Source organism: Sinocyclocheilus grahami, unplaced genomic scaffold (genome assembly GCF_001515645.1).
Source record: "Sinocyclocheilus grahami isolate Dianchi unplaced genomic scaffold, SAMN03320097.WGS_v1.1 scaffold363.1, whole genome shotgun sequence".
In the NCBI taxonomy this organism is placed as follows: Eukaryota; Metazoa; Chordata; class Actinopteri; order Cypriniformes; family Cyprinidae; genus Sinocyclocheilus; species Sinocyclocheilus grahami.
The window spans coordinates 611,604-639,596 of record NW_015505542.1 but is presented as its reverse complement, the minus strand read 5'-3'; the positions used below and the strand labels follow the sequence as shown (position 1 = coordinate 639,596).

Below are 27,993 nucleotides of genomic sequence, written 5' to 3'. Positions count from 1 at the left end.
TGTGGGCGTGGCCTGTTTCGTAACGTCAAGCGTCGGCAAGGCGTGACTAAGCAATTCCAACCACTTCAGCGAAACAAATGGGTATTTCAAACATTTTTGATAACAATATATGTTCCACGTGAGTGTATACATATATGTAATGGTTAATATCTCATATTACATGTAAATTAATCAACAAGCGGCCCGCGGCTGATCCGAGTTTGATTGGTTTTGTCTGCAGAAATCATGGCGTCCTGACGGCTTCGGCAGAGTTTTGTTATCCAGTACTGAAGTATGCAGAAATGTGCTAGCCGGTGGGCCCTTACAGCGAGTTTTCTTCCGCTTTTATGATATTAACCACTGTTTTCATTCGAGCTATTAGGTAAGTGTCAAATATGTGTTTTGTTTGTTGTGTTCGTTCAGCGGCGGCCCGATTCGCTGGCGATAGCATTAGCTCATGACACAGTATTTCATAATGTTCCAACATATTTTTTTGTTTAAATTCTGAAAGTGTTTGAGTCCGTTCAATTTCTCGTTTGTTTTTAATGTAACTCAACAGTAAGTCAATTTAAAACTTAAAGGCCCACGAAAAACGCTGAAAGACGGCTGGACTGTTTACATTTAAGTTCGACTTAAACTGAACATACGCATAACTAAATCACTTAAACTAAAGTAACGTGACACAATCTACAACCTAATCTCAATTTACTCTTAAACTAATCGGTCTAAATGTATACTTCAACCAAGACAATTTCGCTTAAACTGAGACTAAACATGCACTTGAACTAAACCACTAATGCAGCTACATTAGTGGTTTAGTTCAAGTGCAAGTTTAGTCTCAACTGAACTTAAGTTTCAAGTAAGCTAATAGACTAAACGTACACTTAGAGTACAGTTAGGCTAAGGTAATGCTTTCAAACTAAATCTAGCACTTCAACTAATTTAACGGACTGAGCCTAATTTTAATTAAAGTGTAACATTTTAAACTAAATGACGTCTTAATTCACATTCTGATCTAGATGGTTTCTGTATGTCTGACTGATTGTGAAATTTGCTTGACATGTGGAGTTTGTCTGCCCATTGAAATTCCTCCCAGCAGGAAGTCATTCATTAAGAGTTTGTTTGATAATGCCTGGCCTAGGGCTGGACGATATGGGCAAAATTTATATCACAATATATTTCTTAATTTCGGTCGATACAATATAATTCCGATATCGATATGAACACTATTTAAAAAAGCCTTGTAAAAACTGCCAAGAATGCCCACAACAGATGTCTGTGCATACAAACTTATGAAAAATGAATTTGCCAAGTCTGACACCTCATATAAACTAGGGATGCACCGATATGAAAATTTTGGCCGATACCGATAACCGATTATTCTTTATTTTTGAAAGCCGATAACCGATATGTTGGCCGATAAATCTATATCCAAATTGTTATATACTTTTTGAGAGCCTGATTACAAAAAAGGTCTCATCATTAAAAGCCACATCCCAAACACTTCAACATAAGCAGCCTAGTTTGAACGGTGTACGTTTTAAAAATATTTTTACTCTCCCATTACCAAATTTAGTCATAAAAAAGTCTTACAAATAAATAAAATTATGCATAAATAATGCAAACAAGTCACTGGACATCATTACACGTGTAAAGAATCAAAATGAATGCGCCATAGATCAATAAAACGGAATAGCCTCTGCACGGACAATAATTAAATGATTTTAATTACTAAACCATATTGTTGATGAAAATAATAAGAGAAAAATACAAGTGGTTGTTGTTATTAATAATGTATCAATGATTTTGAAAAAGTAACAAATTAATACCACTGTTTTAAATAGCAGCCGTTGAGCTGCGCGTGCTGAAGCTGAAGAGCTGAATGAACACGGTAAACTGAAGCGTTTTGCTGGCAGCTTATTTAACTCAAGGAAATGCATCCTGAGATTAATATTAATACAACATAAACATAATATTACAATTTATATATGTTCAAAATGATGCAGTTATTGCGTGCTATAGTCAGAATGTGTGATCCTGTTGTGGATGCGCTCTTCCCATAACAACGCGCTGAAACACGGCAACTAAACCCAAAGAATTCACAACGTTTTATTATGATAATGTTCTCATTAGAATGTTATATACACGACATTCCCAATCATAGTTATTAATGTTGTGCACTGCTGTTTGAGCTGCGTGTGCTGAGCTAAAGATGATCACTGGTAAACTGAAGCGCTCTTTTAACTTAACCAATCGCATTCTATATGAGATAAATCAGATATACATCAAATAAACACAATATTACAATGTACAATTGCACAAAAGGCTGCAAACGAACAGCGCGCATCTGAAGTGTCTCTGAAGGAAATAATGCATTATTTATCGGCTTTAAGATATCGGCCAAATTTTCTTATCAGGCCGATACCGATAACAGAAAAAATGAGCCGATATGGGCCGATACCGATATGGTGGCCGATATATCGTGCATCCCTAATATAAACCCATATAATACTTTAGAAAAAAAACCAGCACAAATAAATTAATGTTCACCTTTTATTTGTATTTAGCTTTCATACAAACAAGAAATGTGAAATCACTGTCAAATAAACATCTCAGACTCACCTTATTAATTATTAATATCTTCTAACATACCAGTCAAAAGTTTTTGAACAGTAAGATTTTTATTGTTTTTAAAGAATTCTCTTCTGCTCACCAAGCCTGCATTCATTTGATCCAAAATACAGTAAAAACAGTAAAATTTTGAAATAATTTTACTATTTCAAATATCTTTTCTATTTGGAAATATTTTAAAATGTAATTTATTCCTGTGATTTCAAAGCTATATTTTTTAGCAGCATTACTCCAGTCTTCAGTGTCACATAATCCTTCAGAAATCATTCTAATATGCTGATTTGCTGCTCAAAAATAATTTATTATTATGTTGAAAACAGCCGAGTAGAATTTTTTTCAGGTTTCTTTGATGGATAGAAAGTTCAGAAGAACAGCATTTATCTGAAATAGAAATCTTTTGTAACATTATAAATGTCTTAAAATTGAAAGCATCCTTGCTAAATAAAATTATTAATTTCTATAATTTATTTCCCGAAAGAAAGAAATCATACTGACTCCAAGCTTTTGAATGGTATAATGTTACAAAAGCTTTTTATTTCAGATAAATGCTGATCTTTGGATCTTTCTGTTCATCAAAGAATCCTGAAAAAAAACTCAACTGTATATTAATAATCAGCAAATCAGCATATTAGAATGATTTCTGAAGGATCATGTGACACTGAAGACTGGAGTAATGACTGCTTAAAATTTAGCTTTGATCACAGGAATAAATTACATTTTACAAAATATTCAAATAGAAAATATTTCAAAATTTTACTGTTTTTGCTGTACTTTGGATCAAATAAATGCAGACTTGGTGAGCAGAAGAGAATTCTTAAAAAAAACATAAATCTTACAGTTCAAAAACCTTTGACTGTAATGTAGGGTGGCTGATTATTGTTATAGATTGAAACAAATGTGCTTCAGCCAGGATAAAGAATATGGAAAAGTGCTCGGAGTTGCTGCAGAAAAAAAAGAACAACAACAAAAACATGTTGCTGGAGACGGGCTTATTGAAAATGCAAACTGATTGTCTGCCAGCAGGAGGCGCTTTGAGAGCGGTAGAACTAGCAGTTTCTCCAGTAATGGCTGTAATCAAAGCAGCTCCGCTCATGAACGCTACTTTATCAGATAAAATGATAATGTCATCGAAACTTTTCTGAAGACAGTCGGTTCCCTTCAGAGATACATTCATATAAAACACCCGCGCCGCGTTTTGATTTGGAAACGTGCAGTGCTCATGTTTATTCAACGAAGTCAAACGCCACAAATAAATCAATGTATGGGAAACTGGTAATGTATATCGAAATATCGGAAATGTGTTTAAAACTCATATCACCGTTATTGAAAAGAATTATATCGCGATACATATTGATATTGAATTATTGTCCAGCCCTAGCCTGGCCTCTTAACTTTATCTTTTGTTTATCCAGACGTATTTCAACTCTGTCCATCAGAATGAGTGATCCGGCTGTAAAGAGGGTAGTGAGTGATATCAATCGCTCTCCAGAAGACAAACGGGAGTATCGAGGACTCGAGTTTACAAATGGGCTGAAAGCCGTTCTCATCAGTGACCCCACCACTGACAAATCATCAGCCGCACTGGATGTCCACATAGGTAAATGGAAAGAGTTTTCTTTATTGTTTGCTCCATTCTGCATATATCTCTCTACTTACTGCTTTCTGATCCCTTCTATTTTAATGCAGGTTATTTATTACTAACCTGAAGGACATCTTCATTATTGGCCATCAATAACTACGTTTTAACGGAATTGATTGGGTGGTCTCTGTCTCTCTCTGTAGCTTTCCACTTCACTAAAAGCAACTTTTAATAGTCCAGACCTTGTCGGCATGCCCTTGTCCTGGTTTTGTGTCTTTGTTGCAGAGAGAAACTCAAAGCCCACGAGAGTTTTGAATAATTTTGTTTCTGAACAGACCACTCTGTACAAGTCATTGAAGGCTTCCTTGTGTCACGTTGCATCTTTTCAGCCCTTTATTTAAGAAAAAAAAATTTACTTTAAACAATTAATTTGAATAATAGCTGGAGCACCACCCAGTGTGTCAGCACCAGTGTTGGGGAAAGTTACTTTTAAAAGTAATGCATTACAATATTGCGTTACTCCCTAAAAAAGTAACTAATTACGTTACTTAGTTACTTTTTATGGAAAGTAATGCGTTACGTTACTTTTGCGTTACTTTTTAAATATGGACAGGGCTTGCTTGTTTGTTTTTAAAATAAAAAAGTTATATTTTGGCAAATATAAAAGCCTTTTCACACCAAAAGTTAAATGAATAAGCCTCAGGATGAAGGGAAAGTAAATTTACGTCCGTACACTAGAATGCAGAAGAAGACATTTCAACACACTTCAGCAATAAACAAAGACACAAATGTTTGTCTCGAGTAATTTGTGCTTATTAGTACGGTTGAACTGGATCATCGAAGATCAGAAGCAAAGACATTGGTTAATAGAATGGGATTAAATACATAAAGGATATTTGTGTTGTTTAACATTTATTCTGAGTTGCATTATTTTTATTCATTTCGAGGAATACTGAATCTGTGTTTTTTTTTTGTGAGTGAGATGAATTAATGCATATTCATATTTATTTTAGAACTACAGTAACATCTTCTGATTTCTCTCAACATGGGGACAGGAGAGCTGTCAATCAATAAATTGGAAAAAAAAAGTAACTCCGATATTCTCTTGTAAATTAAAAAGTAATGCGTTACTTTACTAGTTACTTGAAAAAAGTAATCTGATTACGTAACTCACGTTACTTGTAATATATTACCCCCAACACTGGTCAGCACAGACTTATGGGGGGGCTTAAGTAATGCCCGAAATTGCATCTTTCAACAACCCAAACACTTGAGAAAGCAGGAGGTTAAGAAGAAGAAAAAGTCCATTGAATGAAATGTTGAAATGGTGTAAGTAGACATGTGGATTAGATATAAAAATGTCATTGTGTTTCTTTAATGCTCACTTATTACACTTTAAAAGAGCCTTTTGATAATACGACAAGAATCACATCTGAGTTCTTTCTTTCTTTTCTAAGGCTTTGTTCATGCTGAACACTATTCCAATTAGTTTTCAGATCTTAAAAGGACCAAAGGACCGGCTCAACAAACTGATTCGGTCATTTAAACAGTGACACAATGCTATTAGTGGCCCTTATTAATGAAAAACAAAAATAATTTGTTTATATCATTGATTATTTCAATGTAACAATGTTTTACAGGGGATTTGTGCAAATTTGTTCTGCTTGTGTAGCATGAATTAGTTTTTTGACTGAGTCGAAATACTGATTCTAATTAAAATTGTCCTATTGAATTGAGTAACTTGGTTTTGCAAGCATTTCCTCCAGGATCACTAGAAAGTTACAGGCAGGTGAATTTGATCAAGGTTGGAGCTAAACTCTGCAGGAAAGTGGGATTTGAGGGCTGGAGTTGAGAACCCTTGCTCCAAAGACTTGGGAGACCCATCTGTCTGACTAATATATTATGGTAGAGCTGGTTGTTTAAGTGTTCTAATGCCTTTAGTACTGTAGCAAACCGTGCAGACCTTTGTGTAACTAAGGATTTAAGCATGAGGATCTTGAATATGCCTGAATCTGTCGTCATCCAGTGGAGTCAGCTCGGTTTACAAGTTTGTCAAACTGTCAGTATTTTCTTGCGCTACTTAATCTCCTGCTTTTCTTCTCTTACTATCCTGCAGGTTCTTTGTCAGATCCCGAGAACATTTCAGGACTGGCCCACTTCTGTGAGCACATGCTGTTTCTGGGAACCGAGAAGTACCCCAAAGAGAACGAGTACAGCCAGTTTTTGAGTGAGCACGCCGGCAGCTCCAATGCCTTCACCAGTGGAGAGCACACCAATTACTACTTTGATGTATCCCATGAGCATCTACAAGGGGCTTTGGACAGGTAAATTAATCCAAAAAAAGAGCAATTGGTGAATTATTAAAGAGCCATCTGGAATGCTGGTCTGTTTTAGATGCTGAAGAGTGATGTGTGCACTGTTTGAACTTATGAAAAGGTGAACAGGGTTTAGACCTTCAGGTGTCACGATGCCTTTCGGTGTGGAGTTACATGTCCAGGAGGAATCGGGTTGCTGGGATATAGAGAGAAGAGTTTCCCCCTGAGCCCATCTGCTTCTGTGCCCCAGAACACCACCTGCTCATTGAAACATTTGAATGATTCATTATTAATCTCCAAAAACTGGGTCATGACTCAGAATTTTGCAAACATATCAGACTGGACACTTAAGAAAGCACTTAGTGAGTGTTTGACAGGTAGGAATGTGTAGGATGCATTTTGAGGGTGTTGAAAAAGCTGTGGGGTAATCGGACATCAGCGACCACTGGAAATCAATCGGACATAGCAAATTGGATTTCTTAAAGCACACCTGTACCCGCCTCTCTAAAATTCTCATTGGTCAGCAGATGAATATGTAAATGTGTTGTGTAGCAAAAGTGAATATTCCTAACCGTGGTTTGCAATGCAGAATGTCACTTTTGCAAACTGCATTGCATGTTTTGCAATACATAATCCTTGTTGAAGTCATTGGATTCATTTGAGCTTTGATGCATCTTAAACTCTAGTTTGTTGGCGCACTTAAGCTTGCCATTTGTTTAATGTCAAATTATAGTGGGATTATGGCAACTCATAAAGGCTGTGAAAGGGTGTATTTTATTTTAAATAAATATTTTGACCCTATTCCATATTTTAGGTATTTTGTCCCTTGCATATTTATCGTAAACCGTGCAGACCACCATGTTACTTGCAGCAGTGTTACACTCGATGTGTACATTTAATTTGCATGGCAGTTGCTCGTGTCAATTTGGATGTTTGTAATTTCTGATTTTATGCAAATGACTTTTAACAGGAACAAGTAGTGTTTTGCAGCTGTAGGCTGACATTGATTGTTTAAACAAGCTTTATCTAAACAGTGCATTAAATGGTGTTTGACTGACATTGTCTCATAGATTTGCCCAGTTCTTTCTCTGTCCACTGTTTGATGAGAGCTGTAAGGACCGAGAGGTGAACGCAGTGGATTCAGAACATGAGAAGAATCTCATGAATGACGCATGGCGGCTGTTTCAGTTGGAGAAAGCCACTGGGAACCCTAAACATCCTTTTAGCAAATTTGGCACTGGTATGGAAATGCTTCACGGCTGATTTAATCTTTCATGTAGATACTTTCCCATTATCTCTGTTTGTAGACCTAAGATCTTTTGAAACATGCCTTTTTCCCATCATGGGGTGCCATAAATGTTATCTATACTTCCTTCTCAGTGAAGGACAGTAGAAAGCTAGAGGATAATGTCTAGATCAATTTAGTCTAATCTTCTTTGAGAAGATTTATCTCTGCCCATAATAGCCAGATGGTGGCGGCCTTGAGTTATATAAGGCTTGCTTGCACTTAAAAAAAGTGATTTGTTCTGATCACAAAAGTGATTTGTTCTGTCCTTTACCCTCATTTTAATCAGAACCATTTAGAGAAAAACAGATGTGCATTCAAAAAATAAAATGCATTCTGATAGATGTATATGTTAAAGTTTTTTTTTGCAGCAAAAGTTAACATTCTTAACTGTTATTTGCATGACAGAATATCACTTTTTCCAAATGTTTCTTCACAGTTTAATTCTGGCAGGTCTGTAGCCATATGTGAGCTCTGTGAATTTAAAGCTGCCTTCACAAACTGCCAAGTGCCCATTGACTGTCCTTTATGTTCTTATCAGTGCTGGTTGTTCTCCAATAATTTTTTTGTGATTTGTCTCTTTTTGTTAAGGCAATAAGTTAACCCTTGAGACAAGGCCATCTCAACAGGGCATTGATATCCGTGAGGAGCTGCTCAAGTTTCACTCCACCTACTATTCCTCCAACCTTATGGGATTGTGTGTGCTGGGCAGAGGTCAGTCATTGGCCACATAAACCAACCTTAAATTGATTTCTTACGTTTTACACTTGCTAGTGGATGAAGAACATTTCCACTTTTCAATCTGCAAGCTTTTCCTGTTCATTCTGTTTAAAAAAAAAAGTAAATGCAGAATTCTGCAACAAACAGGCTCAGATATTCGTTCTTAAATGTAGCTAACCGTAAACGCAATGATCTGTGAGGTCCATTCAAAGCACGGAAGATTTCTCACTTAGGTTTCAGTCTGATGCTGAATCTTTTATCAAATCTGCCTTGTTGTTTGTCATTCTGTTGAATGAATCATAGTTTGTAGTATGTATTCTGAAGGGTGCAGAGATGAAGGTTTCGGTTTGAGTTTAACGCTCACATTTTATAATTTTTTTTTTTTGTAGAGTCGCTGGATGATTTGACATCTATGGTGGTGAAGCTTTTTGGAGAGGTCGAGAACAAGAACGTCCCTGTCCCAGAATTCCCATCACACCCTTTCCAGGAAGAACACCTGAGGGTAAGATCTAAACCTCCAGTCATGCACCCTAAACCTGCTCCTTGTTAGAGACATCTAATGGAAATGCTTCATCAGAACTGAACCTTTGGTATTATACACTACTGTTCAAAGTTTGAGGTCAGTAAAATGTAATGTTTTTCAAAGGAGTGTTTTCTGCTAAGCAAAGGTGCATTTATTTAATAAAAAAAATACAGTAAAATGGTAATATCGTGAAATATTACAATAGAAAGAACTGTTTTCTATTTATATTTTAAGATTTTAAAATGCAAATTATTTCTGTTATGGCAAAGCTGAATTTTCATCTTTACTCCAGTCTTCAGTGTTACATGATGCTTCAGAAATCATTCTAATGTGATGATTTAGCACTCAATAAACATTTCTTATTACTATCATTGTTGAAAACAGCTGTGCTGCTTAATATTTATCAGGATTCTTTGTTGAATAGAATGTTCAAAAGAACAGCAGTTAAAATGTAATAAAGATTATAAATGTTTTTACTGTCATTTGTGATCAATTTAATGTATTTTGGCCAAATTAAAATATAAATTTCTTACTGAACCCAAACAGTAGTGTAAAGTAGTTAATGACCACTGAGTTTGTAAATGACTAATTCTACTGCATTAAACCCAAGTTTGCAGCACATAATTTCCTTTTCTTTTAAGGAATGTTCTCTGCTACTGTGTTTTCTTATTGTCTGATTCAATCATCAATTTTTCTTGTTTCTTCTCCCACAGCAATTTTATAAAGTTGTGCCTATCAAGGACATTAGAAACTTGTATGTGACCTTCCCTATCCCAGACCTGCAGAAGCACTACAAATCAAATCCAGGTCATTATCTGGGCCATCTGATTGGACATGAGGGTCCAGGGAGTCTTCTGTCTGAGCTCAAAGCTAAAGGTGAGAGAGTTTGTCAGGAAAGCTTTTTCTTTGAGTGGCCAAATGATAAAAACGTGTGAAAAATTAAAGATCATTTGCTTAGATTTAAGGTAAAATATAAGGATCCATATATTTCCGATCTCAACCATGCATTGTGTCCATGGATTCATGGATGCACTCTTGTCTTCTCAGGATGGGTAAACACACTAGTCGGAGGCCAGAAAGAAGGAGCAAAAGGATTCATGTTCTTCATTATTAATGTGGACTTGACAGAAGAGGGGCTGTGTAAGGACCTGGAGTGTTTTTGTGTGTGTTTTGGTGCTGGCCAGTATGTTTTTGATGGCTTGAGCTGTATTTCCTGTATCTCCAGTGCATGTCGAGGATATCATCTTCCACATGTTCCAGTATGTTCAGAAGCTGCGGACAGAGGGCCCTCAAGAGTGGGTCTTTCAGGAGTGTAAGGTATGAACATGCTTGTTAAAGTAGAATCCTGCAATGCAGAAAATGTGGAAAGATTTATGAATTCCATTCAGAAAAAAAATGGAATTTACTGTGTAACCCAGAATGTCATGGAATTCGTCAAAATTTGGGAGAATAAATCAAAAGTAGAGCTGTACACTGAATCAAATCACGAAATAGAGGTTTGGAACAAGATAGTTTAGTATTCACAAACCCTAGTCTATGATAAACACCAGGGCCCGTATTCACAAAACATTTTATCTTACCACTAAGAGTTCTCGTAAATGGCAGTAAACCTTTTAAGAGTTTTCTCTTAAAATCTATTCACAAAGCCGCTGAGACAAACTTTTACTAAGGAATAGACAGAAGTCTTAAGCTAAGAGTAAGGGCGGGGTTGACCTTGTTTCTATGGATGATGGCAGCATATTTACTAGCTATGCACACAGTGATTGGCTGATAGTCTCTGTCGGAGATTTATTCATAGAAATATTGTAGCGCGCAATATTATGTTGCCACATTCAAATAAAGATTTTAAAATGCAGGCTAAGTGTCACTAATTAAACAAGTAGGCTTGATATTCAGCTAATTGTCAGCCTCTTATGCTTCTCGTAAACAATTAGTCAATATGCATTAGGGCTGCCCTCGCCTAAAGATTTTTCTGATCGACTAGTAGTCGTTCATTTTAAGCATTAGTCGACTATTAGTCGCACTTTTATTAATAAATCATAATGAGCCTTTAATTGCCTACATAGCCTAATAAGCGTTCAAGCGCACGCAAAAAAGGCTTGCCACAGCGCACCGGCAAATATAATAATTATGAATGTGTTGGGGAAAAACAGCAAGTACACTGCATTAACATTTAGTTTTCTCTTAAAATCTATTCACAAAGCCGCTGAGACAAACTTTTACTAAGGAATAGACAGAAGTCTTAAGCTAAGAGTAAGGGCGGGGTTGACCTTGTTTCTATGGATGATGGCAGCATATTTACTAGCTATGCACACAGTGATTGGCTGATAGTCTCTGTCGGAGATTTATTCATAGAAATATTGTAGCGCGCAATATTATGTTGCCACATTCAAATAAAGATTTTAAAATGCAGGCTAAGTGTCACTAATTAAACAAGTAGGCTTGATATTCAGCTAATTGTCAGCCTCTTATGCTTCTCGTAAACAATTAGTCAATATGCATTAGGGCTGCCCTCGCCTAAAGATGTTTCTGATCGACTAGTAGTCGTTCATTTTAAGCATTAGTCGACTATTAGTCTCACTTTTATTAATAAATCATAATGAGCCTTTAATTGCCTACATAGCCTAATAAGCGTTCAAGCGCACGCAAAAAAGGCTTGCCACAGCGCACCGGCAAATATAATAATTATGAATGTGTTGGGGAAAAACAGCAAGTACACTGCATTAACATTTTAATTTATTGTTACACTAGTGCTTTCTGTTTTCGGTTTAAGAGATGAAGTCGGCGACACTGACACTGACTGTCATCTCCGAAGTATGCACCTGTATGCATGTTTCATACGTATTACATAATCTGAGAATATTTGTTTTCTATTTGAATTGGTTCAAACTGAACCATAGCTAAGGTTTATCCAAAAAAGTTGCTAGGTTTGTCAGTGTGACGAGAGGTGCGGGGCCGAGAGCCGTGGGAACGGAGTGAGGCCGGTGGAGTAAATGCTAATGTGTGACACCTGCGCCACTCACTGGTAGACCCTTTCGTTACAGTCAGTATGAATATTCTATGGAAAAAAAGCCGCTAAAAGGGTCTGAAAGTTGCTAAATCTAGTGCTAAAGTCGCGTTCGTGTGTGTGAGATGCGGGAGCTGATGGCAGGGGGTGGTGGATATTTGTGGTGGTCAGTGTGGATATTGTGGATGAGTTCTTCTGTGTCATCACGTTCTATTAGTTCTACAGCTTCAGTTTCGGAACGTTCACGCTTAGTAACACATACAGCTGTTCCCTCACCACAGTGCAACAGTGAAAACGGACCCCTTTCAAACAGTGTCGCGTTTCGAACATTGTTTAAGCGACATTCCGTATTGCGGTATTTAAAAAATTCATATCATAACAAAAATAAACACCGGTATTCGGTATGAACCGGTATACTGCCTAGCACTACTTAGGGCTGCACGATAAATCACATGTGATTGTCATGCGCATCTCGTCAGTAAAGCCGGTTCTGTGAATAGTAAATCTCCATCACGTGCTTTCAGATGGAGCGGCATTTAATACTCAGAGCCGTAGATTACTGTTATATCGCGTTCATAATTACATAATCGACTAAAGATTTTTCTGGTCGACTAGTCGTCGTTCATTTTTAAGCGTTAGTCGACTATTAGTCACACTTTTATTAATAAACCATATAAACCATAATAATGAGCCTTTAATTGCCTACATAGCCTAATAAGCGTTCAAGCGCACGCAAAAAAGGCTTGCCACAGCGCACCGGCAAATATAATAATTATGAATGTGTTGGGGAAAAACAGCAAGTACACTGCATTAACATTTTAATTTATTGTTACACTAGTGCTTTCTGTTTTCGGTTTAAGAGATGAAGTCGGCGACACTGACACTGACTGTCATCTCCGAAGTATGCACCTGTATGCATGTTTCATACGTATTACATAATCTGAGAATATTTGTTTTCTATTTGAATTGGTTCATTTAGAAGTTTCACTCTCTATAGATATATTTTTCATGTCTGTAATAAGGCAAGCATACACGGAGTTTCGAAGTGACGTGCTCAAGTTCACAGAGTCCGAGATGGCAGAAAGCGCATCCTGTTTGCTTTCATTATTTTAAAAAAGCGCAGCATTTCGTTGTTATTCTGAGTGCACACGAATAAACGTAGTCTTTACAGATACAAAAGATAACATTAGATTGAGCTGCCATGTAAAGTTGCTACTACATACATATTTCTATTTCAGATGATAAGCCATATTTGAGGTCGATGAATGTTAGGTGAGCATATGGATGTCCTGCCCGATGTACTATTCTATATTACCACAGACCAGCCGTTAACGATTTGTCCGTCACTAACTCCGTGATTTCGCCACTTCATTTGTTTGATCGGCCACTAAAATTTTTTTTCTGCAACTAATAAAATTTTGGTAATATGCATATAAACAGCCTTTTAATTAGCAGAGTAGAATAATCATGGCTGATAGTAAGACATGCAAACATAAAAGAAAAACTGGACACGTGAACAGCTATGTATTAAGGATATAATAAAAAATTTGGAGTTGGGATAACCTCCAAACCAAAGCATACCTTTTTAAAATCTCATTATCATCTAATGTTTCTAAAATGTTAATATTCCGAGGTAGATTGCTGGCAACAGCCGTTTTAGGATAGTTCAGATTTGGTCTTAGTGACTTAGGAGTCCTTTTCACTACTCCTAACGTTTCACAGATTTAGGAGCTAATTTTAGCGCTAAAATGCTTTGTGAAATACTCTTCGAACAAAAATGTAGGAGTCCTAAATTTAGGACCGACACGCCCATTATTTTTAAGTTTTTTCTCCTAAATCGGCGAGATTTGAGAAAAATGAGCTACTTTTAGTCTTAAGATGTTTTGTGAATACAGGCCCAGGTGAATTTTCATACAGTGCTACTGACAATGAGACTTGGTGGTTAGGACATCACTGATTTGTCTCTACATTTTGTTTTTGCAGGATTTGAACACTGTGGCTTTCAGATTTAAGGATAAGGAACGTCCTCGTGGATACACGTCTAAAGTGGCTGGACTGCTGCATGTAGGTGTCTCATTAAAGACTTTAAAAGGTTGTCACCATGGTTACAGTTGCTTGTGTCATCAGGGTGCTGCTCAGTGTTTTGTCAGGAGATCATAGCCAGTGTTTCATTTGAATTATTTTGTGTTTGTGTACTGCATACAACAGCACGCTGCATTCTGTTTACTTCAAAACTAGTGTTTGGAACAGTATGCATTATTACACCAACTGATCAGTATTGTGTAACTTGGCTCGAGAATTAAAGACAAATGGCTGTTTTGCATTTTTCTACACTGATTATTTTAAACCACCAAAAGTTCACAAAATTAGTCAAGAATGATGTTAATCACTGTGTATATTGCTTCTGGCTCATTGGTCACTTTAGAAATGTAAGGTTGAGTGCATTGTATTGTATGATGCCATAAAATACATTTTAACACTGAAAAGCTTTCGAAGGCTATGAAAAGATCAGATATTCTTTGAGAGCAAAAGATATAGAAGATAAGAATATTTCTGAATATAATGCCCATTTCTCTGTGTATCAGTACTATCCGCTGGAGGAAGTCTTGGCTGCTGAATACTTGCTGGAGGAGTTCAGGCCAGACTTGATCGAGATGGTGCTTGATAAACTGAGACCAGAGAATGTCAGGTGAGCACACACAAGGTGGTCTTTCATTTTTGTAACATGCACATAAGTGCATCGATTTAAGAGTGTGCATCGGATACAAGTTGGTATTTGTATCACAATGCATAATTTTTTAACATATTTTAAATTATTTATGTGTGTATATATACTGTATATTGCGTAGCTTTTTTTTCCCATTGCATTGAATCGCATTGTTGAATCAAATCGAAATCAGATCGCACTGCATCGTAATATGGGTGAACCGTATCACATCAGTAGCTGCTTTATATGTATTTTTAATGTATTGTATCATCGGCTATGCATCGAGATGTCTATCGCATCAGCCTCAGTTATGGAGATGCACATCCCTAGTGTGTATATGTAACCTGTGGAAAAAAAGCATTCTGAATAATTTATTTAATATTGGTGGTGTTTTTTTTTTTTTTCCTTTTCTTTTTCAAATTGCTAATCCCATATATTAAACCAAAACACTGTGGTTTGTGTTACCCCTGATAAATGTTGTTGTGGATCGATCTGAAAGATATTTAGTTTCACCTCAGGATGAGATTAGTTTAACAGACATATCACTCTCTTCAAAAACCTTCTGAAGGAGCTTCATATTTGAACCCGTGCAAAGCACATTTCAGCTTCTTTAATATAGTGCTGCTCGGGGCCAAACTGGGCTCAGATTGCTTATTCCTTTTTATCTGTTTTTGAAGATTTTTTTTTTTTTTTTTCACTGGATTTTCTTGCTGTGTTTGAAAGAATCCCACTTCTGATTCTCACCAGTGTGACGAAGGCTTTCAAATAAAATTTCCTTTCCAGCTTTAAAAGAGCATTTGTCTCTGTTTGAACTGCATCTCAACCCCATACCATTGCTACTCTTGTTGTTTTTGGGATGGAAGTACTTGTAGGGTTGCTGTATTTAATTTTGTCTTAGTATTTCCAAACCGTTCAGATCAAGACTTTGCCTTCAGATCTGGTGATTTACTGCTTGTCATACCTCTTGTGTGATTGACTACACCACTGACCTTGCTAAAAGCTCTGCAACACTAGATGACCAAAGTCTCACATAGCCAGACTTCTGGCTATCTGTGAAAATCTGATCTAGCCTTTTCTGGCCAAGAACTGCCAACTTGGACAGCTAGAGACCATCTGTACCATATTTAAAATGACCAAGCACAGTTATTGTGACATTTAGCAGTGGGTTTATCAGAATTTGAAATGACATTTTGACTTGTATCCTGTTTTTTCATAAACGTTGCCAAATCCACCAAGTAGTTCTTCTTCCTCAGAAGTGTGCACTGTAGAAACCCAGTACCTTGTAAACAACACTTCCACTTTTTCCTGTAGAACTGAATAAAAATCTATGCTCTCAGTGCTGGAAATTTTGTAGCACCAATTAAATTAAAGCTTGACAGATTGAGAAAGCACTTGCTGTTTTTGTGTGCACTAAGCATCAGGCAGTGGGTAAATGGTCTGGAACTGCTGTATCCTGCTGGTAACCTTGTGTGATTTAGACTACTTCTGGAAAGAGTGTTCAGGTTTTTAGACCGAACCTATTCTGGGCTCTTATGTAGTTGATTGATGCAGGGGAGTCCAGAATATCACGTAATTTTTCCAAAAGTTCTCTATTGATCAGGACGGTCTAAAATGTCCAGAAATGGTGCATTGATCTAAAGCCCTGCACGGCAGATTGAGAAGCTCCGGGAGACTCGAACCTTTGATTGATGTAATGACCATAATTCCCCATCTATTTACTGAGGCAGAGATCTGATAAAAGCTTAATTGTATGGCCTTTTTTCCTCAAGGGAGTTGTGAGAAATGGACTGTGTCATGCTGTGTCTGGTGCAGTGATCTTGCAATTCTTTTGGCTTCACTTTTATTTCTTTTAGGGTCGCTGTTGTCTCTAAATCGTTTGAAGGGCAGACAGACCGGACTGAGGAGTGGTACGGCACGCAGTACAAACAGGAAGCGATTACTGATGATGCTATTAAGGTGAGACACATTTTGTTTTGGTCATGTTTGATTTTTTTGTTCTTTCCTGTTCAAAGTATGCACAGAAACCTTATCTTCATTTTCATTCAGAATTTAGACTAGTGTTAAATGGTCTGGACCGGAAACTAAAAGGGTGTAGGGAGGATCCATGTATTATGAGCATTGTATATTTGATCAAAGGGGACTAGCCTTGTGCTGAGCTCTGAAATAAGCAAGTCAGATTGATGATTTTTGTAAAAATGCTATAAACTCTACTCTAGCAGACTCTGGTTTACTGTAAACCAAATCGTTGGTTTCCTTTTCTTTTTTTTATTTCAGAAATGGCAAAATGCAGACCTCAATGGAAAGTTCAAACTGCCAATGAAGAATGAATTCATCCCGACAAACTTTGAGATTTATCCTCTAGAAAAGGATTCCCCATCTGTCCCAACTTTGATAAAGGTGTGTTGTTAAAACTATTTTGTATAATTTGCACTAGGAGTAATTTTACATGAATTACTGAAAGCCTCTCAAACATTCTTTTATTTCTTCCTGAATCTTTTTTCTTTTTCTTTTTAGGACACAGCAATGAGCAAAGTTTGGTTCAAACAAGATGACAAATTTTTCCTACCCAAGGCTTGTTTAAACTTTGAGTTTTTCAGGTATGTTCAGCATAAAAACTGTACATAGTAGGGATTGTCCATTTGTTTTTTCATAATAGGGGTGCTCCGATCAGGATTTTTGAGGCCGATCACAGAAAGCAGTATCTGCCGATACGATCACCGATACCGGTCTTTTTAAAGCCTTATTTTTATCATGTGGAATTATAGTAATACTCCAATCAGGATTTTTAGACACTTATTCAGGGCCTGAATTATTACAAGCAGTCCTGTGGTTCATAAAGAACTTTTTTTTTTCCTACCTCCACGAGTGCCATCTATTATTGCCTTGTTTATCTAAAAGTGCTCTTTTCCTTTAAACCTAGCCAACAAGCCATATGTGTTGACTGAAACACAGCAAACTTTAATTATATATGCGTTTATGGTGTAATTACTACATTTTCGTTTTCATATTTACAGCGAACAATGCGCTGTCACTTTAATTCAGCGCGTGCAGCGGAAACGATCTCTGCACTGCAGCAGGCGCACCACTCATGGAACGCACTGCCGTACCGCGACTATGTGCCGTGTGAATGTTTTAAAATCCATTAACACGAGTGTGGAAAAAAATACTCACCGCATACGCACTGCAAATGGAGAATGTGTGAACCTGGCGTTATGTGTGCGCGCTTTGAGTGTGCATGAGCGCTCAGTCTCCAGGAGAGCATGCGAGCGCTGAATGGTTTAAACACTGGCAAGAATTAAAAAGAAATGCAGTTCATAAACTTTAGTGATGATGCAACACTGCCTCGAATGTGCAAGTGATAATTCCTGTCAACTGTGCAGCTCGCTTATAGTGCAGATGTGATTTGAAGCCATTTGCGCATTTTGAGAGGGAAGAGAGAGTGTGCGGTCATTCACTCGCGCTATTTGTGAAAAATTTCAAATGACTTATATGAATTGTACCTCACCTTCAGCATTATAATTATTTCACCCGTGCCAGACTGAGACGGTGCCGCTGCATGTCGTGCCAAACCTCGCACGGCAGACACACGTCATCAGCTTGAGATCATTTTTTTGAGATCGGCCATTATAGAGACAGCCGATCAAACATCCCAAAGCTATTATCGGCCGATAGTGATCGGTAGCCGATCAATCAGAGCACCCCTATTGCATAATATTAATAATTAGTAGTAGGGTTTTTTTAAATAAGATTTTTTTAAATCTGCAAAATATTATTCACAGATTTAATGAAAATGTAATGATTAAATTAGAAATGATTTTAATGTGAGATGATCTGGACTTGTTTTGACAGGTGTCATGAGATTCACCCGAAATTTTTTTTACTAGTTTACAGGTTTTACTGATACTTTTTCTTCCCCTCCCAACAGTGAAGTGTTTTGCTGTAGACCAACTAACCTCATTTTAAAGTTATAGAAATACTGATTTTTATTTTTTTTTATCCTGTTAACCTGTTAACTAACTGTTTAACTACTCGAAACCATTAAGAAACTACAATAACATTTTTCAGAGATCGACCCTTCGTACTAAAGTTACAAGTGACCGGGTTTATCACATGCGTTTTTTCCACAGCCCGTTTGCGTACGTGGACCCGTTGCATTGTAACATGGCGTATTTGTACCTTGAGCTGCTCAAGGATTCCCTGAACGAGTATGCATATGCAGCCGAGCTAGCTGGCCTGAACTATGACCTTCAAAATACCGTCTATGGGATGTATGTAAGTATCCTAATATTTCCCCATGCCACTGTTTCCCAACATGCTCCTCCTGTGAGGACGACAGTCCAACTTCACACACAAACAAATGACTACCAGTGGTTGCTGTCCTTGCGGTTGTAACCCCAAATCTTTGTTTGTGGCCTTTACACAGCTAAAAACTCTTCTCATTCTTTTAGTGTTGTTTTTCCGGATGTTGAAGTAGACTAGCTTTAGATAGTCGCCGGAGCCGAGGCTGCATATTCATACTCTGTCTGTGGTCCCTCTCAACCTGTTTCCTTTTTTGTCATGACCCTTCCATAGAAAAATCACTCCATTTGTACTTTTTTTCCCCTTTTCTTTTTTTTTCCCATCCTGCTAGTCGCTACCTATATGCAGACCCGCTGCACTGCAACATGACTTACCTGTTTCTCAGGTTGTTGAAGGATGATTTGAGAGAGTATACATATGCAGCCCGCCTGGCAGGGTTGGTCTATGGCATAGCGTCAGGAATGAATGCCATCCTTGTAAGTATGGTAATTAACCCCGCCCCCTTTTGAAAGGGGTGGGGCTTTGGGTGAAGGGCGGAGCTTGAGGCTTATGAGTGTGCAGGGTCACTTGTCTGTTAAATTCTGCTGCTTTCGGCAAAATAATGGGATGTTATACCTTCAAAATATGTCTAATCTGTCTGCTAGAATATTTTGAAAAGGGTTATTGTATTTTGTGTTGGGTTTAGGTGGTTTTAAAGATACACGCCCAAAAGAACCAAACCGAAAAAAGAGAATAAATGCTTGTCAAGCACAATGACAAAACACCTTAAAGTCAGTCCATATGACTTGTGGCGCTATATTTCAATACTCTTGCATTCGTTTGGAAGATTTGTGGAAGAACAGAGGAAATTGAGTTGATTCCCTCTGCTGTAGTCCTTTTTTATTTTGCGCTTGCATATATTAAAATGGACATTTCTAGACGAACCATGTTTAAATGTTAGTAACATCAAATGTCCATGTTTTTGACCAATCGTTTAAACCCTTGTTCACACAAATCTTATGCTGAAGGTCAGAAAGGAGAAAATAAAATAGTGACCCATTTTTAAAGACACTTTCCACATCTTTTGGGCTGTATCTTAAAGCAGTGGTTAATGTTGGCATGTTTGGCTTCTTCAAAGGAAAGGCTTTAATGTAAAGTTTGTGATGGTTGAGTTAAAGCACTGTCGATCTAATTAACTAACTCTGCACTTTAAGACTTCCATCCAGACTAGTCCAAGTGTTTACTGCTGTTCAGAGGAATCCCATTAGTCTGACTAATATTTGTGGTGTTCAGTTAGGGTGACCACATTAAACTTGTACAGACACATTTAGATTTTTTGTGCCAGATAAATATTGCTCTAATCGCAAAAACACATTTATATTAGTTGTATAGTAGTTTGGTTCGTCTCTTAAAGTGTAGCTATTTTTTTTCTGTCAGCTGTATTGTATTACAAGTTTTCTGAATGTTGTTTAAATATGTAAATTAGGTATTATCTAATTAAATATGCATTAATTGGTATACATTTCCAGAACAGAAATCTGAACATTGGATAAAGCCAGGTTCAAGTGAAAAGGTAAAAGCCTTCATAATATAGATAGGAACAAAAGTATAATGTTTGTATTTAAGTTCTACTGAATTTTTAGCTCGGTGCAGGAGAAAAAAATTTTTTTTGAAGACCTTTTAAAGGTAAATAGCCAAAATTTAACTAGTACATGGATTGTCTTTCCTTAATGGGTAGTCTAAAGTAGCTTCCCCATCACAGGATGGGATCAGCCAAGATAGATGTTAATAGCAGGTGTAAACAGGCTGACTGATATTGGGATGACGTGGCAAAGCTGGGCTGCTCGTAACCTGCTGTGTGATTCACTTACTGCTTGCACACACACATTCATCATCACAATCTAAATGCACTGCATTGATGGTTGTCTGAAGATGAAACCTTTAAAGTGTAACTTTAAATGTTTTTAGTCTGTTCTGCAGTAACTCAATGCATCTGTGCTGAATTTGTGTATGTTTGTCTTCCATTCTAACAAATTTCAAAGACCATGAATAATGGAAGTCAGTCCTTGAGCCAATTTTGTTCTTCTCACTCATTCTCAAAATTAATCAATGTATCTTTGTGTGTCAGCTGTCAGTCAAGGGTTATAATGACAAACAACACATCCTGCTGAAGAAGATCATCGAGAAAATGGCCATGTTTGAGATCGATGAGAAGCGCTTTGATATCATTAAGGAAGCGGTGAGAGAGACAAACACACAAGATACTTTTACAATAACAGATGACACCATTATTGGCGCAAATCTATACTTGCAGGATTCTCTGTAGATTTCCACAGAAGTTCACCTGTAATTTATTTTGGCTAATTTGTGTTTTCAGCTCCTCGTAACACATTTCACCATGTTTTTACACCTAAAACCAAATGAAAGGTTTTCTTTTTTAATTTTAGTTTTTTTTTTTCATTTTGGGGAAACCGAAAGTTTGTTTAATAATCAATTTAATAATAAACCCCTCATGACACTCATTAAAAAAAGTTGTAGATTTAAATTGCACACGAGGCAGTTCTACTCCAGTTTGTTGTTTATAAACATTTAAGTCTATCAAGAAAGTTATTACAGCCACCATTAATCAAACATGCATTCAGGCACGCTAACAGATTAAATTAAATATCTAATACAATGCATGTATTTGGCAAAATGCTTTTCTCTAGTTACTTTTTCTAGATAACTAATGAGCTTTGGTAATTACAAGCTGTATTTCTGCAGTTGAAACGCTGAATGATTTTTTTCGGTTGGTGAAATTGATGCGTCATTAGCAGAAATATCTGTAGATTTATGCCTGCTAGTCAGACTTTTGGCATTTTCGGATCTGTGTCCATGAGAAAATGTGCTCTGTAACTGTGTTATCTAAATTAAATTTGTGTGTTTTTCAGTACACGAGGTCTCTGAATAATTTCCGTGCTGAGCAGCCTCACCAGCATGCCATGTATTACCTGCGGCTGCTCATGACTGAGGTGGCCTGGACCAAAGACGAGCTTCGAGACGCTTTAGATGGTGCGATGCTCTTTCATTGTTTTGTGAAAGCGAGTGTAGTGGTCTCCTGCATGTGTGTTCATGCTGTGACTGTGTTTCTCAGATGTGACGTTACCTCGTCTGAAGGCGTTCATACCGCAGCTGTTGTCACGGTTACACATTGAAGCCCTGCTGCATGGCAACATCACCAAACAGGTTTGTATGAAAAACATTTTTCCTTGAAGACATACAGAAAAGGCAGGTCTGTCTCCAGACAGGTTGAAACTATTCCTTTTAAAATAAATGAACCGTACTGTTTGCTGTCTAATGTATGTTTTGGGATATGCTTGATGAATCTCTGAATTTTGTTCTTTTGTAAATTGGTAATTCATTGAATTAGCTCACAAGTTGACAAAACATAATGTTAGATTTTGCTTTCAAGATCATGTTGTGTAATGTGAGCAGTGCAGTCTGTCTAACTGTCTGTTGTCTCCAGTCTGCTCTGGGCATGATGCAAATGTTGGAGGACACTCTCATTGAGCACACTCACACTAAACCCCTCCTGCCGAGTCAGCTCATTCGCTACAGAGAAGTGCAGGTACCTGACGGTAAGTGCTTAGCACCACAAACACCTATGCAACATCTGAGCTGGACTTACACAGTCTTTCCTTCAGCTTTTCTCCAACTTTGAGCTCTGTATCCTTACATACAATATACACCACTGTTCAAAAGTTTGGGGTTGGTAAAAATTGTGTAGCTGAAAAAAAGTGTTTACCAAGGCTGCATTTTTGATCAAAATACAGTAAAAACAGAAATATTGTGAAATATTACAATTGAAATTAAAATGTTTCTATTGGAATTGATTTTAAATTGGAATTTATTCCTGTGATGCCAAGCTGAATTTTCAGCATCATTACTCCACTCTTCAGTGTCACATGATCCTTCAGAGATCATTCTAATATGCTGATTTGATGCTTAAAAAGCATTTATCAATAGAGAAATCAGTTGTGCTGCTTATTTTTTCTTAAATTAATAGAAAAAATAGTATTTGAAATAAATCTTTTGTGACATGTCAATTTTGATCAATTGAATGCATCCTAAATCATAAAATTACTGCCTTGACCATTTTTTTAATATACAGGTTCTAATAAAAATGTAATAATGAAAGAGCCTTCAGACTTTTCACAGTCTAAACAAAATCTAAACTTAAACTTTCATACCAGTTTGTGACTTTAAAAAATATTAAGAAAAATACTTAAGTTTAACATTTTATATTCACGTTATGTGGGGGGTTTTAATACATTTTATAGTATGTTATGCCATCAATACGTCTTCATAGGAATGAAGAAAATAAGATGGTATTAAGACCATCATTGTATAATTTGAGGTCTATGATATTTGTATTCATTTTGTGTGTGTTTGTCATGGTTCTTGTGCTTAAGTCCAGTTCTCTGTGGTTATCAGGTGGTTGGTATGTTTACCAGCAGAGGAATGAGGTTCATAATAACAGTGGAATCGAGATTTACTATCAGACTGACATGCAGAACACCCATGAGAACATGCTGCTGGAGCTCTTCTGTCAAATCATCTCTGAGCCATGCTTCAACACGCTACGCACCAAAGAACAGCTGGGTAACACACACACTCAGGAGAAATGCTCTGTTGTCTGTGGAAATACAATTTTCTCTCGTTTGTCATGGTTCTTGTGCTTAAGTCCAGTTCTCTGTGGTTATCAGGTGGTTGGTATGTTTACCAGCAGAGGAATGAGGTTCATAATAACAGTGGAATCGAGATTTACTATCAGACTGACATGCAGAACACCCATGAGAACATGCTGCTGGAGCTCTTCTGTCAAATCATCTCTGAGCCATGCTTCAACACGCTACGCACCAAAGAACAGCTGGGTAACACACACACACACTCAGGAGAAATGCTCTGTTGTCTGTGGAAATACAATTTTCTCTCTTGTTGTCTATCAATGTGACGATTGGACCAAGTATTTCTGTTCAGACTTTCACTCCCACTGCTCTTAAGAACATTTCTCTCTTTCTCTGTGTCTGTCCAACCAGGTTACATTGTGTTCAGCGGCCCCCGCAGGGCCAATGGAGTGCAGGGACTGCGTTTCATCATCCAGTCTGAAAAAGCTCCTCACTACCTGGAGTCTCGGGTGGAGGCCTTCCTCAAGACGATGGAGAAGAGTGTGGAGGAGATGGGAGAGGAAGCGTTTCAGAAACACATCCAGGCACTGGCTATTCGCCGTCTTGACAAACCCAAGAAGCTGGCGGCCGAATGCGCCAAGTACTGGGGAGAAATCTTCTCCCAACAGTACAACTTCGACAGGGGTGAGAGTCACCGATCAGCTTTTGAAATGAACTCATGTTAGCATCAAGTATCTGAAGTTTTAAAATCACTGACTTTGATTTTCTTTGTCTGATCTAGATAATATTGAAGTGGCTTACCTGAAGACACTGACAAAGGAACATATTATGCAGTTTTACAGGGTTGGTAATGATCCGAATACGTTGTCACACACTGAAACGGATGCTGTTTCTTGCAGCATAATCATAACTAGATTTGCATATCCTGAAGAAAATGTCCATGCTTGCAGCAAAATAAAAGTTCGGATTTAGGCTTTGGTTCAGTGGTAATGACATTTTCATAAAACGCACATATTTTCATGATGGATGAGAGTCTGCACACAATGTACACAGTCTTTGCCTTGTAAAAGCAGATGCATGATAAATAGACCAATCACTATTCAGTATGCAAATGCATGCAAAAAGGACCAATCTCAACGGCATATGCAAATATTTCAGTGAGGCCATTGCTGTCTGTTACATGCTTAAACATTCTGTCAGGTTGGAGGGAGATATTGGTCTCGCTTTATTTTAAGGTTCAATTCTCACTATTAACAAACCATTAATTACGACTTTTGCCTCAAACTCCTAATTTGCTATTTCTTAATAGGTAGTTAAGTTTAGGTATTGGGTAGGATTAGGGATGTAGAATATGGTCATGCAGAATATGTGCTTTATTATAAGCGGCCAATATGTTAATAAAATAGGCATGCTAGTAACCAACTAGTTAATAGTGAGAATTGGTCCCTATACTAAAGTGTTACCGAGATTTTCATTACTTTTATTACTTCTATTAAAAATATATATTAAATATTTGATATTATTAACATTGTTTTTTAGTTATAAAACAGAGCACATTGAGTGTGTATAAGTAGTTTTTGAGTGCCTAATTTTAAACTGGCTTGCAAAAACGGATAATTTTATCTTTAGATTTCCCAAAAATTCAATTCCTCATGTTGTCATGGGGTTTAATCGTCATGTCTGTTCTCTCCAGGACTTGTTGGCCATTGATGCCCCTAGAAGACACAAAGTGTCTGTGCATGTGCTGTCTAGAGAGATGGACTCCTGTGAGTACTGACACCGTAAGGTTGAAACATTCAGATTTTACTGAGCAGGGCACATTCATTTATTTTTACCATGTTTTTCCTGCAGGTCCACTGGTTGGAGAGTTTCCTGCTCAAAATGATGTCAATCTGGCTCCTGCCCCTTCACTTCCTCAGGTACTGCATAGATGTATATGTACAGTTTGTGATAAGCATTTTTGCCAATATAAATAATTCAAGAAAACTGTCCAAATGTCAGATGATTGTACTCCACAGTTCAAAAGTGTGGGTTCAGTGGGATTTTTAAAGTTAAAGAAATTATATAATCTCACGTTTTTATATTTAAAAAAATGCAACATTGATAGTTTGAGCTGCAAATTAGCGTATTAGAATGATTTCTGAAGGATCATGTGACACTAAAAGCTGGTGTATTGATGCTGAAAATACAGTTTTGCCATCACTGGAATACATTACATTTGACAAAATATTAAAGTGATGATTAACTTGTAATTTCACAATATTATTGTTTTTACTGTAATTCTATTTATTTTACTGTCATTAACATTATGTGCCCGCTAACTTTCAAACGATATGCTCATTGTGGTGATTTTCCATGGCCAAGCACTACTCGCATTTTCTTAAAAAAAAAAAAAAAAAACCACAACAAGAACAAATAACTCATTGTGTTGTTTTGTGTTGTGTGTTTTGAAAGTGAATGGGGACCGTGACGGTCAAGCTCGAAAAACGGCATAAAAGAACCGTAAAAGTTGTCCATGTGACCTATATTTCAAATATTCTGAAGCCATTTAATAGCTTTGTGATGCTGTTGTTATTAAACTCTTCAGTAATTGAAATAAAGCTGAAATAAAATATACATTTTAGAGGGGGGTGGGGGAAGCTACATAAAGCTAAAAATAAGAAACTAATCATTTCAAAACCACATACTAAAATGACTAAAACCTTAATTAAAATTAAAACTGAAAATACTAATTAAAAATAATAATATGCTATAGTATATAAATTCTGAAAGAACTGAAAATCATGGCTGCTTTAATATAATTTTAATTTTTTCATAATTTAAATTGAAGTCTGTTCATCACAATACAATCATATGGCTTCAAATTATTTGGATTGCACAATCAGTAAGATGAAAGCATGTTTGATTTGCAACGACACGAGGCTGAGAAAATGTCAATTTTCACTTTGGAGAGAAATGTAAATGAAGAATGTTGGGGTCCAAACTATTTTAGACCCAGCTGACTTCCATTGTGTGGACATAAATATTTCTCAAATTTTGTTTCCCAAAAAAAAAAAAAAAGAAAGGCATACAGGATTGGAACGAAATGAAGGTGAGTTAATGATGAAAGTGTGTTTATTTTTGTATGAACTCATTTATTTGGCTCTGAGTCACAGTGCTTTTATTTTGTGGGGGAAAAAAGCAGCTTGGACGTTCTGCTAAACATCTTTTTGTTCCGTATAGAGACAACAGGTTTGGAATGACATGTGGCTGAGTAAATGACACTTGTATTTATTTTAATTTCGGGGGTGAACTTCTAGATTACTTTAAATTCCAAAGATGCATTTCGTATGCAATCGGAGCACTACTCGCATTTTCTTAAAAAAAAAAAAAAAAAACCACAACAACAACAAATCACTCATTGTGTTGCTTTGTGTTGTGTGTTTCAGCCATCATTGGTTCTGGATATGACTGAATTCAAAAGGAGTCTGCCGCTGTTCCCTCTCGCCAAACCTCACATCAATTTCATGGCTGCCAAACTGTGATCAGCATCATGGGATTGTCAGAGACGCCCAAATATGGAGCCAGTAACACCGTTGTCTGTGTGTGTGTGCGCGTTTGTGTGTGTGTGTAAGCAGGCAAGGCCACGATGGAGCCGCTTGCAACATTTTTAGTTGTGCTCTGCGTCAGACACGCACACCTGATATCTCTTATATACATAGAAAACATACAATGTTTGTTTCACGTTGCTTCTGACAGGAAATTTGTATCCCTATATAATATAGGAATCACTCGCTGGCAACGACGACACACTCAATGTTCGGTTTAATTTCAAAATGCTGTTTCATTTCATTTACACCACTGTTAAGCAAAAACACGAGAAACCGTTTGGAGAGGCTGTTGTGTAATTAATCAAGACAAGTCTCTCTTGAAATGAAATAACTGACCTTAAGATGGTTTTAATCAGTGATCAGGTTTTCTGGCACTTTTTTAAAAGTTTAATTTAATCTATTTGCTTTGAGTTGTTTTTAGTTTCTGTGCATGTTTGGCAGAGTTTTATCTTTAAGGATAGTGTTGCAAATGCAAGGTGGTTAACTTGATGGACTTTGATTTTATTTGCAGTTGACGAAATATCATAATAAACAATTTTAATATCATTTTCATTTGCTTATTTAAGTTACTTTGTCCTTAAACGATTCATAATATACCTGAAACCCTGACCTAAACTCAGTGTCATAATAGAAATACAATTATGTAAATCGTTTGTGAAAACCTCACATAAGAATGTTTTAAGACGCTTTTGATTTGAGTTTTAAGTTTTAC

General features: G+C 36.9%; 1 protein-coding gene across 5 annotated transcripts; it reads left to right on the top strand.

Annotated features, from left to right (window-relative positions):
* Position 1: 1 nt before the first annotated feature.
* Positions 2 to 27,827, top strand: ide (insulin-degrading enzyme). Of its 5 annotated transcripts, none has more exons than XM_016230142.1 (26): positions 2 to 81; positions 221 to 361; positions 4,047 to 4,207; positions 6,306 to 6,513; positions 7,575 to 7,744; positions 8,381 to 8,503; positions 8,899 to 9,011; positions 9,746 to 9,908; positions 10,080 to 10,172; positions 10,258 to 10,349; positions 14,023 to 14,103; positions 14,625 to 14,728; positions 16,600 to 16,702; positions 17,021 to 17,143; positions 17,261 to 17,343; positions 18,874 to 19,018; positions 21,153 to 21,263; positions 21,955 to 22,075; positions 22,158 to 22,249; positions 22,530 to 22,641; positions 23,498 to 23,665; positions 24,103 to 24,375; positions 24,473 to 24,534; positions 25,385 to 25,457; positions 25,543 to 25,610; positions 27,120 to 27,827. In XM_016230142.1, exons 2-26 carry the CDS (start codon positions 327 to 329, stop codon positions 27,213 to 27,215), a joined length of 2,973 nt encoding a protein of 990 aa, XP_016085628.1. In that variant the 5' UTR covers positions 2 to 81; positions 221 to 326; the 3' UTR covers positions 27,216 to 27,827. The 5 variants fall into 5 exon arrangements, with proteins under 5 accessions (XP_016085628.1, XP_016085627.1, XP_016085625.1 ...); XM_016230141.1 differs by lacking the exon at positions 18,874 to 19,018 and adding an exon at positions 19,377 to 19,521 and having other exon boundaries at positions 4,023 to 4,207; XM_016230139.1 differs by having other exon boundaries at positions 4,023 to 4,207.
* The last annotated feature ends 166 nt before the right edge of the window (positions 27,828 to 27,993 follow it).

Bases quoted from the DNA above. Each gene is read 5' to 3' on its own strand.
- ide (XM_016230141.1), top strand. From the start codon at position 327: ATGATATTAACCACTGTTTTCATTCGAGCTATTAG. The intron at 7,745-8,380 runs GTATGGAAATGC...CTTTTTGTTAAG, and splicing joins TTTTAGCAAATTTGGCACTG to GCAATAAGTTAACCCTTGAG. The intron at 10,173-10,257 runs GTAAGGACCTGG...CTGTATCTCCAG, and splicing joins CTTGACAGAAGAGGGGCTGT to TGCATGTCGAGGATATCATC.